The sequence below is a fragment of the Podarcis cretensis genome (assembly GCF_951804945.1).
Source record: "Podarcis cretensis genome assembly, chromosome: 3".
Taxonomy (NCBI): domain Eukaryota; kingdom Metazoa; phylum Chordata; class Lepidosauria; order Squamata; family Lacertidae; genus Podarcis; species Podarcis cretensis.
In genome coordinates this window covers 91,210,884-91,226,195 of record NC_137172.1, presented here as the reverse complement: position 1 = coordinate 91,226,195, position 15,312 = coordinate 91,210,884, and the positions used below count along the sequence as shown (strand labels likewise).

General features: G+C 43.3%; 1 protein-coding gene across 11 annotated transcripts in view; it reads right to left on the bottom strand.

The window, feature by feature from the left end:
• Positions 1–15,312, bottom strand: part of KHDRBS2 (KH RNA binding domain containing, signal transduction associated 2) — a 357,107-nt gene that overhangs the window by 274,909 nt on the left and 66,886 nt on the right. For all 11 annotated transcript variants that reach the window (XM_079970540.1, XM_079970539.1, XM_079970535.1 and 8 more), the window contains exon 2: positions 854–981. In XM_079970540.1, the coding sequence (XP_079826666.1) occupies positions 854–981 (128 nt within the window). The remainder of the gene's footprint in view (positions 1–853; positions 982–15,312) is intronic.

The window sequence follows — 15,312 nt, the reverse complement described above, 5'->3', positions numbered from 1 at the left end:
CAGTTTGAATACTGCCAGGACAACAACTATTTGTGTAAAATACAAGGCTGCACAGGGGAAAGCAGCATTCCTTTACTTCATCATATATATAGATAGATAGATAGATATAGATATCTATAGATATATATAGATATAGATACACACACACACACACACATTACTACCTCCTGCCTGGATCTTTGTTATGCAGATCTGTGTTGAGGAATTTTGGTTTGCAGAAGTGGCACCTTCCAAATACTGGCTTCCTTTGAGATGTAAATTTTTCTTTACTTCAAGGCAAGTAAGTGGGAAGAAACCAAATTATCATATGAGAGGATTTTTCAGAGGAGTGTCTAGTAAGTTTCTTATTTCCCTTTCAACCAGTGCTTTTCAAACAGTGAACCAGGACCCACCAGTAAAACCTGGGCCACTTTCATGTGGGCCTCAGTGCCACAGCCTGTCCAGTACTTCCTCACTTGCCAGCCCCTCCTCCTAGCCATGCCATAGCCTTTTGGCTAGACCAATCCCAGCACCATCAACTCCTTACATGATGAGTAAAGGTAGCCAAGAGATAGAGATGTGGGGGATAGGAGGACAGTAAAGGGGTACAATCCACCCTGAGTTGTAGTCGAAGTCAAAACTCCTATTGAATTTAATGGAGTTGGTCTGAACTCTATGTGCATTCCCTCAAAATCCAATCTGAAATATTGATCCAACACTTATTAGAAACAATAAAGAGGCATGAATACATTTTAATTCTCTTTTTATACTGCCCTGACTTAGCACGTTGAGCACAGCATTTAATTATAACCATAACCACAATCATCTATCAAAATAGCACAGTCTGTCTTATATTATATAGGTATTACAATACCTTTGGATACTGCTTGACAGGAATCAATACTCTTTCTGACAGCTTTATATTTTTGTTGCTGATGACATCGAGGTATTTTTTCTCTTCATCCTCCTTTTTCTCATCAGAACTCTGGAACTTTTCAATTTCTAGGAAGGGTGAACAAAAAAAAAATCTATAATTAGATGGCTGTTATTCTTTGATGCAAGATTATTTTCTTATTTGGAAGTTATATGAGTAACCACATAGACTCAGGCAAAAGAATGAGTAGTGCTAAGGAGAAAATTCTGTCCATGCAAGAGTGAATATTCTCCCCCATCTCCCCTACCATGCAACCCATAAATCTGTTCTGAGGGCCTCCACCAACCCTCTAAAGAACATTTGGAGATGACATGTGGCACACATGGAGGGTAGGAGGGGTAATTCCTATTGTGCTAATGGCAAATATCCTTGTACTAGCACAACTATTTGGTTGAATACCACCCAACATACTATACAACTTAAGCTGCAGCTGACATTTCAACAGAACCTGTGATGCAATCGTAGGGAGACTTTATGATAGCAGTCAGCAGGACACTCAGCATTAGCTGGGTTCCGCTATGGAAGTTGAGAGCTAGAGTGAAGCATACAGAAACTATTGCAATTAGGCAAGAGAAGAAGGCCAGGCTCAAGACATTTATATCAGGCCTGGCCAATCCGGAAGTTTTGTACCGCCGGCAAATCATGGGAGCCCAATGTTGCACCACCCTGTTCTTGTATGCTCCTGAAGGGTGACCACAAACAGACCCAGGTACTTCACTAAAATAATTCCCAAACCACAATGTTCCCATTTTAAGCTCTCAAGTCTCTAATGAGCTGCCTCTTCCCTCTCCCTCAAGTTTGTTGCAGAATTTCAACAAGGAATTGGTTAAGAGTTAACAAAAATGTTGCAAGTAAAGGATCTTGAACAATCCCAATTTCCTTCAAATCTTGAAACATTCAGAAAGCATGGATAACTAACGGTGCAAGCCTAACCATGTCTACTCAGAAGTAAGTCCTATTGAGTTTCCATGGTAACTGGGTGGGGTTAGGATTGCAGGCTAAATTCTGAATGACAGATGTTAGCATGGTCCCACCCAGCTTGTATCAAAAGTTACAAGGATCAATTCCTCAACTATCTCTACCCTTCATTAAAATGTTATTCCTTCAGTACATGTTTTCCTGCGCTCAAGAGCCATTGGCTTGCCTCAGCTCTTGTGCTAGGAGCTGTGCTTTGAGCTCCTGTCTGCCAATCATTCCTAAATATTTTATTGTATCTTTCTCTTCTTTTTGTACAACACTCAGAGAAGTGATTTTATGAGGGGGTATCATAAGTTAAATAAATAAGTAAAGTGTCTGTTGAGTACTGCCTGGCAGATGTTTCTTTCGCAAGAAAAGAAGGGAGTGTGTTTCACCCGTGATAGCTGCTCACTGCTGTTAATATCCTATGCCTTTTTAGGGGGCACCATGAGGAACAATCGGGTCAATGGCATTTTCAATCCCATCATACATTATGTGGAGAATGGGCTCCTCTAAACCAGATGGAAGCCATTGTGTCTTGGTGCAGGTCAATCCAGCACTGATTTGCACTTTTGGACAGACATCTTTGCAGACCTGCATTCCTCTCATCTAGTGTTTCTGACACTGGATCAATATTGTAAAATAGGGGTACACTCTTGGGAAAACAAGAATTGTTTATTTATGAGCGGAAGAAATATGCAGTTGAAGTTTTATTCTGCATGTGAGGCCCATTAATAAGAGGAAGTAAGCTCTGGAAAACCATAGGGATTTCCTCATCTGAAGGAAAGCCATGCTGCCAATTAACAACGGCATTCTCCTTTATTATAGTGTTGGCTGTTTCAGGCCTCAGCACTAACACTGAAAATGGCTAGTCCTTTGATCAGGTTGAAGCTTCCCAGTGCTTTCCCCCCTTAAAATAAAATGTTTAGGGGTACTCTCATTTTCCTACTCATATTGAAATACTGCCCCTCAATGAGGCCAAACCTAGATTCACAAAATTTTTAGGGGTATGTGAACCCCTGCGTCCCCGCCAGAAAAAAAGCACTGAAGCTTCCTACAAAAATACCACGATTATACAAAAACAAGATGTTCTATTACCCTATTTTTTGCTATTTCATATGAAATAGTGAACTAGAAATCCGGAATATAATTAAGGAACTGTTGAGGCAAACAAATAATAATTTCTCTCAGTTAAGGGCTTGTGACTCCCTTGAGCATATTTGTTTGGCCTTACAGCAGCCTTATAAGTTGCCTGTCTTAAGAGTAGGATTTGCTTCCTCTACCAAGTGAGGGTGTTGTGGCTTTTTCCTTTTCTCCTCTTCAACCAACATGTTGTTGCTGAACTTGCTGCTTGAGCCCCTGGTAATGACACTTCTCGGCAAACAGAAACCTGCTAATGAGCCTGGCCCTGCTGAGCCAGGAATGTGTGCACAGCAGGAACTTTCTGGAAAAGTTGAAGAGCTGCTGTAAAGAAGATAAAATGTGGATAACCTAAAATAGTGTGCTCTCTCTCTCTCTCTCTCTGTGTGTGTGTGTGTGCATGAATGAGAGATTCATTCTCCCTGATCGTCAGAAATCACAGGGCGCATTTGCATTTTGCTCTGAGGAAAGCGTATTGGTGACTTGTCCTGTTCATGTAATATCATCTGTTTTACTTACAGATATAAAGATTGTGCTGCAGGGAGCAACACGCAAACAAAGAAATATATATATATATCTGGCCTGAGGTTATTTATTTATTTATATCTGGCCTGTCAGAAACACACAACCACCATTTTCTCTTTGTAACAACTTTAGTTCAGCCTTCCAGCACCTTCTTTACAAGGTGATCTATCGCCCCCTTTGGTAGCCCAGAATAATGCATTTCTTGCTTGTTCCATAGTGACTCCAGAAACACTAATTCACGAAAGCAAAGGAGTGGCAAAGACCATCGTATACATACATGCAGTGGTTTTTTTTTCTAAAAAAAATGTTTGGGGGCACTCTCATTTTGACTCAAGAAAATCACCATTTTATAGTTTAAATTGGGAAAAATGAATACAGTAAATGGACAAAAGTACAAAGATTCACAAAATGTTTAGGGGTATGCATACCCCTGCGTGTCTCCCTCCTGAAAAAAGCACTGCATACGTGCACTTATATTTGTATGCTGCCTTCCCACAGTTCAAACAATGCTCAAGGCTCCTTACAACATGAAAAAATACATAATTAAAACATAAAAAGTAGGCATATATAATAAATCAAACATTAAAAAAATACAAAACCGGACCGGACAATTTCCACATGAATAACTGCAAACTCTAGAATAAAGATACAAAAACTCAACAACAAACAACACACACTTACACACTTAACAAAAAACCCAAACAATACCTCAGCCCAAAGTGTTTGAGATGAACATCAGAATACACATTCTGAGAAGGGTACTACTTTGTGTAACAGACAGGCACATCTGCAGCAATCCTATGCATACTTCCTTCGTGGACAGTACCACCGGTCAAACGCAATGGGTCTTACTTCAGAGTAACAGCTATACAGCTCACTTTGATAGGCTTACAAAATCACTTCAGAACAATTACAGATTTGTTTGGGTGTAATTGTTATGCATGGATGAAATAGGCCTCACTGTTTCATCCTAAAATCCAATGTCCTGTGGCTGGAGCATCTATGATCGGGCACAGTGCTATTTTTCTAGAAAAAGAGGTGCCGGAACTCACCATGAACCCTTCCCTTGTTCTCTTATAATGGCAATGGTGCCCACTTGAGTGATGCCAGAACCGAGTTTCAGCTGGGGAAAAAACAAAACCCTGATTGGGCAGGTTTATGTAGGTACATAGAAACCTGCCTTACACCAAGTCAGGCAATTGGATTGCAGTCAGGCCAAAATCTAAGGTTTATTATATCTGAAGGCCTGGACTGCTTCTGTAGGAGAAAATGGTGGCGGAATAATACAGGAATTTATCACAGACCCTCTCTTTGGTTCTACAGAAAGTATTTTTAAAAAATGTTCCCTCCTATAACAACCTTCACTGAATTAACAAAGAAACAAACAAAGCTACTGTGCTAGCTTTTGGTTAATATTGAACTTTCTATGTAGGAGCATATGCAAAAGGCAACAAACAAACACATGCCATTAGCAGCCTGCAGTGCCACAGTTCACTCTATCATCTTAGGCCTCTATTTTCTCATTTCCACCAGGCCAGAGAGTTAGACCAGGTCAAAGAGATAAGGTGGTGTCTGGCAGTTCACAAGGGCTAGTATAGAGAGCCTAGTAGGACAAAGATGGCGCTTAGTGTCACATGGTAGGAGCAGAAGATGCCTGCTGGAAGGCCAGGGGGAAGGACCTCAGGGGTGGAGTTCAATGGATATGGAGGCAGAGGTAATAACAGAAATTAAGCCAAGATAAAGAAATAAAGCCAAAATAAAGCCGCCTGCCCATTCTATTCTGATTCCTCATTCTGAGATTTTACTCCTTCCTCTGGAGACTCCCAAAAGGAGGCTGATATCATGAAACTTCAGACCAAGGAGAGAGAGCTGACAAGCCTAATAACCATGTAGAGCTGGTCACTGAATGCATCAACATGAGCCCCAGGAGGACTTGCCTTGAAAACGAAATTTCTGGCTGTGATGAAGCATACACAGAAAGCAGCAGCAACTGGGCATCAAAGCAGCATAGGCGGGAGGAGGGGGGGCTATATTGGAGCAAGTAAGCTTCTAACGGAGCAACCTCCCCCCAAACCCCTGCTGCCTATGTCCTGATCAAGCATCATCGCACCTTTCAGTAGTTTCCCAAGCACAGATTTGCAGAAATCTACACTGTTCTGGCAAAAAGAAACTCAGTAAAGAATGTGTGTGCGTCTTACTCCCCCACCCCACCCCCAAAAAAAACCTCTGCCATGCCAATAAAAGGAAGTTAATTATACTTCTCTTCACTATACTTGACATCTGTTACAAAACTCTCGTCATGAATATAGTATTTCCATTTTTAAAAAGGCACCCCCCCAGCAGAAACATCCCTTTGCTACATTCTGAAGCATGTCAAAACTCATCAAATAACAAATGTTCTTCTCGTCAGCCTCTCCAACCTACCATAAAATGGAATATACACCTTCCAAAGCTGTCAGCATTTGGTTCCCCTTCAGAAGAGTAATGTTAGTGTTTGCTTAGTTTTTCTCTGGGCAGCTGTTTTGTGTGTGTGTGTGTGTGTGTGTGTGTGTAATTATTTGATTGTAAGTATTAATGATGTCAGCTACATGGTTTTCAAGAATCCTACATCTCCATCATAAGATTGATTTTCCTTTCACCTGAGAATTCTGTGGCCTGGTTCTTATACAAACAGCCTATAAAGCTATACCCAAAGTGACGCATATGCAGAATTAGGTGTTTCAGAGCATAACTGCATAGAAAACCATCATGGTCCCCCCCCCAAACAGCTAAAGGAACTATAGTATGGTGTTAAGAGGGCTCAATCTAGCATCCACCCATCCACACAACAATAACAACAGTTTCCCATGAGTTCCTAGAAAGAGTGAATAACTGTGCCTAGCTTTGGACATAATGCAGAAAGGAAGTGCAAGTGCCTCATGTTGTCAACTTCCCAAACCAAAACACAATGACTGTCGTGTGTAGGCAAGGAAGGGATCACAAGGTCCAGATTCCATGAGCAAGGTAAGAGGTTCATAACAAAATAGGAGCTACAAAGATGTCCCAGCAGCTGGTATGCCCCTCCCACCAAGCTTTTAAATATGAAGCAGGCAAAGCTCACTCACGGGACTCTCTTGCCCTATAAGTCTGTTGATCTGCGCTCTATCTGGGCAGATGCAAATGATCTCACCTATGAATATAGCACCTAGGTTTTGGCAACAAGATTGTGTCCTGTCCCTCTACCTCCATATCCACTGCCATCTCCTCTTGCTAAGCCCTTCCCTATGTCTTTTTGAAGTTGCCCTTGCTCTCTGAGGAGGCTCTATGCTCTGCCGGAAGGGCAGGGGGGAGAGCCAGCAGCTCTGAGTCACCTCTAGAACCAAAAAGGGAGGACCTTCATCCTCCATCCCTTGGTGCCAGCCATTCAGCCCCCAATCTGCTCCTCTTCCTGGTCTATCTGGCCACCAGACCATGCTAGAGTCTGGCGAAGCTGAGAGGCGCATGACACGCACTTAATCTAACCAGGTTCCGGCCCAGTTCACAAGGGACTAATTATACTGGTAAGTTACAACGTTATAAATGCATTATAAAAATGTGACACCAGTGGGTGCTGTACAGCAGTCAATGGAAAATTGCATCAAGCGCTATATATGTTTTCCGCCTTAGTGGTTATTTTTTTATATGTGTAGATCCAGCCAAGGTTTGTAATGGTTGCTCTAAATAAGAGGTAAGCATTGAAAGGCTCCTTCTCCAGCTCCAATTAAAACGTAAACCAGAATAATTTGTAGTTTACCCCCTTCCATCTACCAGACATCAAACTTAAAAAGAACAGGTTTGCACAGCAAGGAGAGGTCTTGTAAACTGTGTGAAGCATTTTCAGCAATGGGTGGTTTTTTGTTGCTGTTTGGGGGTGGGGAGCTTCCCACTGCAGCGGTACCTATTTACTTGCACTGGTGTGCTTTCGAACTGCTGGGTTGGCAGAAGCTGGGATGGAGCAGTGGAGGCTCACCACCGTCGAGCGGATTCGAACTGCCAACCTTCCGATCAGCAAGCCCAAGAGGCTCAGTGCTTTAGACCACAGCGCCACCTGTGCTGCAGCAAAGATACCTGAGCACAGAATACACAGATATTTTGGAATACATAGAGGATAAACCATGCACAATACTGCTTAGAAGGGTGTATTAATATTCTGGCTACATGGGAAGTGTAGATTATTTTTTCCACCTAGTTGGCACCCTCCCTCCTGACAGTGCCCATATGCTGTGATTTAAGATATCTAGCATTATAGTGCAAATGAATGCTTGATGCTGTGGTTTATTTATATTTCCACTTCCAGTAAGCAACAGAAAATATGACAATCAATATTGAATTTTGAGCCAATCAAAAGATTCCAGAACATGAGACTCCCCTTTAGGTCCCAAGGAATTTTGCAGTTGGCACAGACCTCTAATAATGACAGTCAGCTAATTGCCCTTCAGATTATGGTAATATGAGCAGCACATAAAATTGGCCATTAGGGTTAGTCTAACAATTTCATAGCACATTATACAAAGACATAAATCTTGAAAGCACTTTTCCTTGGGGGAAGTAGGACATATATGTTACCATTTTCCACAGTGCAAAGTGTCACATACCAAAAAGTACTTCCAGTTATAGGCACAATAATCAGCAGGGAAAAAATGTTTGTCAGGTAAATGAGGATTAAAAAACCCTCTAGAGTTCACACCAGGTGAAAAGCAGTCTACACATTGGATTAATCACACCCCAGAGCCAGGAGTTTGTAAAAACCAATGGGAGCTTCTGCTTCAACTCTGAACTCGGTACACAAACAGGATAAACATGAAGCAAACAAGGTTACACTGAATAAGCCAGGCAATATTTCCACCACACCGAGACGACAAAAAGGGGTGAGGGTGTTGAATGAAGGAACTGATACTGAGTTACATAAAATGGAACTAAATGACCCTGACAAGTATGTTCTTAAACCCCATTAGCTTCCTAATGGAAATAAGATGTTCTGTCAAGGAAATAAAAGGAAAGGCTGACTGGAATTTTTGAATAAATACAAGGAGTGTACTTTGAGGAACTTCAGTTCCAATCTGCTTCTAACGGAAGTAACCAATGCTAGCATGTTCTCTCCCGGCAAAAGGAGCCAGGGGTAGGAGTAGCTGCTGGCAGCCTTGTCAAATTAACTTTTGGAGAGCTTCAAAATGCACCTCCTTTCCTCTAAGAGCTTTCTTCATCAGTATGCCTATTTGCCCAGCTGGCTGACCTCTCAATCTGCTTGCCCTGCATTGTTCAGATTGGGCAGACAAGGTGCAGGTTAGAGATCCATGCTGTACCTTTAAATATCTTGATGTGGGAAGGGGTGAGAGAGAGAGCAGCCATGGCCGAATCCACAGATCCTTTTCCCAGTCCTGCCTTCCCACCTTTCTCTGCCTGCTGAATCAAATAAGGTCCCAGGTGTGACATACAGGGAAGAAAAGGATACAGAGTTGTGCTAGTCCCGCGGGGGGGGGGGGAGTTACCGGGAGGCAAGGTCAGGGTCCTCTGTAGTCTGTCCTCCAAGGGCAGAGCAGGGTCCAAAGCGAGGAGCCAGACAAGGATGGGAACTCTGGAGGTACAGGTCTGGGTGCTGGCCGAAACAGCTCTTCAACGGTGTTGCTCCCGCAACCTGGGACCGGGCTGATTGGCCTTTATCTTCTCTGAGGCCAGGGGCGGTCCTGGCCCCCAGGAGACCCGCCTCTCCTGGCCTTAAGGCGAGCACTCCTCCTGGGAGAAACCAGTTCCCTCCGCCTCTCAGCCCTGAGCCTCTGCAGCTCAGGAGAGGCTGGAGGGTTACTGGACCCAGGGGGAGACTCACCTTCCCCTGACAGGGCTGGGAGAGGCGCACCTGTAGGCACTGTGTCCTCAATCGCCTCCGGAGCCAGAGTGGATTCACCTGGTGCCTGCTCCTGAGGACCCAGCACAGGTGCAGGCGCTTCAGATCCAAGGCCCTGCCCCAGCTCAGCCGGCCCTGGAGGCGGGGACTCCTGTGCAGGCTGGGGTTCCTCCGGTTCAGCCTCTGAATCAGATTCCCAGGCCATCACAAGAGTAAACCTTACACAAATCCAGAGTGCAGTCCCTAAGACGGTTGGATGGCACCTTGTATGCCTCCTTCCAGCAACTCCTGCAGCCAAGCTGCTGCCAAATGTATTGCTCTGCTTTCCTTTGGACCACATCAGCAAGGCCGAAAGGGGAGTCTTGTTGTCTGGGTAGCCCAGGATCTCCACACACACTACCTAGAGAGGTCACCTTGGCTCTGCTATTGCAGCAAAAACAATGCAGGAGGCAGCAGTTATGAGTTACCGGACTCTGCAACCACAGTGATTCTCCAGCAGTTTGACTTCACCCTAGGAGGCGCATTCCATTGTCACTCATGACAGATGGATACCAACATTATTGAAAATAACATTGAAAATGCACATGAAGGAAATTGCTTTGACAAAACGTGTATATTCAGAAAAGTTGCATATAAAAATGCATTATTACAAAATTTTCGTGAGAACTTAAATAATAATAATTCTCAACTTGCTTTGGAAATATAGAGAAAAGAGTTTAAGATTGCAAAAATCTGGAAATATTTGAACCCACCAATTTGCAGATTAGATGCACACACTTATGCCCTCATACACAGAATACACAGAAATATACTGTGGATGTTTAAGTAAGTCACTACTCTGCTCAATGGGTCTTACTCCCTATTAAGTATGTTCAGCATTGCAGCCTAAGTTTTGAAAACACAGTGCAATACTACAGCATGCAGGTCTGCTCAGAAGTATCTCCCATTAGGTTCAGTTGAGCTTACTCCCAGGTAAGTAGTATAGGATTGCAGTGCCAGAGGAAAAATACTTCAGTGTTATCTATTATAATGCAATGAATATTCTAGCAAATAATCCAATTAAATCATTACTTCGACATCATTTCATTATTCTGCCCTCTGGGTTAATGTTATTGGTTTGGTGATTTCCCATGTCATTAGAAATAGTTCTTCAATCAAAGGTTTCCATGCTTTTCCAATTTCTACTCTTGCTCCTGAAAAAATTGCTACTAGATTAAGTCTCATGGCGATACTACTGTGACCTCTGAGTGAAGAAATGCACAGTTCTAGAAATTCATTATTCAGCTAAGATATCACACAGTTTTTCATTTTAAAGAGAAATGTCTGTTTTGTTTTTATTAGGATTTATAGTTTACCTTGGCCTTCCGTTATAATAAATTTTAATTTAACCTTTTTAACTTTAAGCAATGCTCAAAGTGTGACAGCTGAGCAAATGCCCTTTGAATTAATCGATCTGGACATTTGGGGAGCAGACATATTCCACATACCAGAAAGGACTATAAAATGCATCTGTGCCATTTATGGCCCTCAGCTCTGCAATAAACAAACAAGCATTCTGTTCCATGTGGATTTCCATTTTCGAATCTATGCAGCAGGATATGCTAAAGGGACATATGCCTTCCTGCTCTGCCTGCTAAATGGTGCGAAATCGTGAATGGAGCAATGCGATATTTAGCCCACAAAGCTATAAAAGTATAGATTTCTTCAGAATGTCAGTTCATAGTTTGTAGTACCCCGAAGCAATTAAGGAGAATGAGAACCTCAGCACTAGGGGCCATATCTACCATAAAGATGCCTTTTGGTTGCAAGAATGTCATAAAAGATAAAGGAATCTGTACTTTTTCCATCCCTTATTATGTACACATACTTTCTCCCTCATTGCCCCAGTGATAAATGGCACATCTTATATCCCAGTGCTTTCACTGAGATCATCCAGAGAAGTGCTGTGAGTTGCTCCCATGTTACAAAGTCCCGAATGGCCTCGGCTACCAGCCAACCATTTAGCACTGCAATCCCAGTGCTGTGGAACACTCTTCCAGCAGAGGTTCAGCAGGCATCCTCACTTTTCACATTCAGATGTCACCTGAAGACTTGTTTTTTATGCTGACATGTCTATGCAGCTGTCTGAAGCCTGTTTGACCGCCCAATCATTTCTGTGCTGTTTTTAATGATACCTTATTGCTGTACACCATCCTGGTGTTTCAGAATATAAATGGTGGCATATAAATACTTTTCTAAATAAATAAATGCCTGGAGCACATCTACCTTACTAGCCACAAAGGACAGTCTGTCAGGACCTAAATAACAATGTACAGTGGTACCTCGGGTTAAGAACTTAATTCGTTTCAAAGGTCTGTTCTTAACCTGAAACTGTTCTTAACCTGAAGCACCACTTTAGCTAATGGGGCCTCCCACTGCTGCCACGCCGCCGGAGAACGATTTCTGTTCTCATCCTGAAGCAAAGTTCTTAACCCGAGGTACTATTTCTGGGTTAGCAGAGTCTGTAACCTGAAGCATATGTAACCTGAAGCGTATGTAACCCGAGGTACCACTGTACATCCTGATAAGTTTTGCGTAGTGTTAGTGAATATAAAGGGACCCCTGACCATTAGGTCCAGTCGTGGCCGACTCTGCGGTTGCGGCGCTTATCTCGCTTTATTGGCCGATGGAGCCGGTGTACAGCTTCCGAGTCATGTGGCCAGCATGACTAAGCCGCTTCTGGCGAACCAGAGCAGCGCACAGAAACGCCGTTTACCTATTTATCTACTTGCACCTCGTGCTTTCGAACTGCTACGTTGGCAGGAGCGGGGACCGAGCAACGGGAGCTCACCCTGTCATGGGGATTCGAACTGCCGACCTTCCGATCGGCAAGCCCTAGGCTCTGTGGTTTAACCCACAGCGCCACCTACGTCCCGTGCGTAGTGTTAGTCGTGATTAATTTAAGTTACACTGATTACATTGGCAGTTCTTTCCACACTTACTTGAGAGTAACTTCCAGGGCCAGTCTGTCCATGCGGCAGACGCCTCTGGCAGTGGAATCCAAGGGGCGCCTCCACAGGACTGCCCACACAAAACAGAAGCAGCAAGGAGAAGCAGTTGCAGCAGCTACTGGCGAGAGCCCTGCAAAATCACACAGAACCTTCCCAAGACCCAGTAAGTGAGACTGTAGCAAGGTTGAGTGCACGCATATGACAGCACCTTCCCATTTTTGCATCAGGCAGCGAAGTGGGCCAGGCAGCCTGTGGTCACTCCCATTGACCATGGTGGAGCTTCATTCCAAGTAAACATGCACGGGAGGAGGTTGTTAAGCTGCAATCCTAAGAAACCATTCTTGGCTGCAGGTCCTGGAGGGACCTGCTCCCTGCCTTGCAGGCCCTTTCCCACCTGGTCTAGGAGGGCGGGGCCCTGATCGACTCCAGCTAAAAAGGCTGATACTGCTGAAGAGGCCAGATTCCATCTTGGCTGTCTCTTAGCGTAGACCCAGTATGTTTCCAAGCACAATTCAAAGTGCTGGTGCTGAGCTTTAAAGCCCTAAACCGCCTCAGTCCTGTATACCTGAAGGAGCATCTCCACCCCCATCGTTCTACCCGGACACTGAGGTCCAGCGCCGAGGGCCTTCTGGCCCTCACTGCGAGAAGATAAGCTACAGGGAACCAGGCAGAGGGCCTTCTTGGTAGTCGCACCTGCCCTGTGGAACACCCTCCCATCAGATGTCAAGGCAATAAGCAAGTATCTTACTTTCAAAAGACATCTGAAGGCAGCCCTGTTTAGGGAAGTTTTTAATCTTTAATGCTGTACTGTGTTTTTAATATTTGCTTGGGAACCACCCAGAGTAGCTAGGGAAACCCAGCCAGATGGGCAGGGTATAAATAATTTATTATTATTATTAAGCCTGAGCTTCCACAGCTGTTGCCCACCATGAACCACCATCGGCAGGACTAGCAGCAACAGCAGCAGATAAGGTCCATGCTTATGATAATATGTTATTCTCTTGTTAATTATGCTGTTTAAAATGTGCATTTTATATTTGATTTCCTTTAGTAATATTTTGTTTTGAAATGTTCAAGATAATATTTCAGTTTCCTTTTGTTTTCAATGTAAACTTTATATTTGACTTTCTTCAGTAATGCTTCATTCTGGATTGTTTTATGTTATGTTTTAATGTATTGTAAAGCATTTTGAGATTTTTTCCTTAAAATTACAAAGTGGTATAGAAATGACATTAATAATAATAATAATAATAATAATAATAATAATACAGTAATCCTAAGCATGTATTCTTGGTGGTAAACGCCACCTGAATTATCTGGCATGGTTTCCAAATATACTAGATTTGAATTAGGCTGCAAATTGGGAGTTGCATTTGCTGGCAAGTTTATTTTATTATTCAACATACATGGAAATACATAAGGCACTCATAAAAAAAGAAAGTCACAACCAAATTGTTCAGATTGCCTGCATTTCATTTCTTAAACAAACTGCCTTTTATCTGGCTCACATCTGTCACAGCAAATCTCAGCAGCTGGTCAAAAGGAACACCTGTCAATCTCTTGCTACCTCTAAGAATCTTCATTACAGAAAAGAAACTTGTGCAAACCCATTATTGATTCAAGGATGCTGTCAGCTGCCTTGATAAGCAGTAGAAGTAGCCTCTTGGGCTTACATAACACCAAAGGTTCATTGCTGATGAGGAACATTTCCAAGAAGACAGTGCTTTGTTACAAGTGGGTAACTTCGACTTCTGTTTCTATACTCTCAAAGCACTAAACTTTTTACTATTGTGCAAAGTTTTGCAAGAAAAGCTTTCAGTGCTTTTTAGAATGTCTCCATCTCAGGCTGGAATGCTTAAGATGAAAAAGCATTTTCCATAAGCACTCTCAAGACACATGCAGTGTGCCTCTCTTTTTGGAATGAAATCTGCTAGTATTGCCAGTTCAAGAGCCATAGGCTGCCTGTGATGGAAAGCAGAGTATTTCACCTTGCCTGAAGGCATGTCCACATAGTACCATCTCAGCCTCTGGGGTGTAGCACTGTAGTGTAAATCAGTAGCACACAAAATCCTTTGGAAAAGGTTGTTTCTTTTCCCTTGGCCACTCCTCACTCAAAGCAAGAATACCAGCCTAGGATAATCCATAATTTAGGTAATGTAAAAGTAAAGCCCTTTTTTAACTCTGTGCCTTCTCTCATTTTTATTCTTTGGCCTGTTTTAAACAATCCCCCAGTACCTCTTCCCATAACAGTGGAAACTCCCATCTTGGTCAACAGATTATGCACCAGAAAATGTTGTCTACTACAGTCCAAACCAATAGGCTACAGCCCAACGTCAAAGGAAACAGCCAGTGGCGTAGCGTGGGTTGTCAGCACCCGGGGCAAGGCAAGTAATTTGCGCCCCCTAACCCGTGGATTTGCGCCCCCTAACCCGTGGATTTGCCCTAACCCCAGATGTTGCGCCCGGTGCGGCCTGCCCCCCCTGCACCCCCCACGCTACGCCACTGGAAACAGCTACGGGTGTTAGTGAGAGAAACATTCATTTCTTTCATCTGACCCACACTGTTTCTTATTATGCTCATTGAATCAAGAGTGGTGAAACTGAGACCCTCCAGATGTTGCTGGACTCCAGGGTTTTTTTTCCAGTCGGAACTCAGTTCTGACACATCTCAGGTGGGCGCCATTGTCATAATGGGACAATAAGGGAGGTGTGCATGATTAATTCCAGCACCTCTTTTTCTAGAAAAATAGCACTGTGTGGACTCCAACTCCCATTCAGCCCCAGCCAACATGGCGAATAGTCAGGAGTGATGGAAGTTATAGTTCAGCAACATCTGGAGAGACACAAATCCCCGATCCCTAAAGTAACTGTGGCTGAAAGTACATTATGGGTGCCGCCATTTTAAATACCTCTGGATCTGACTAGTTA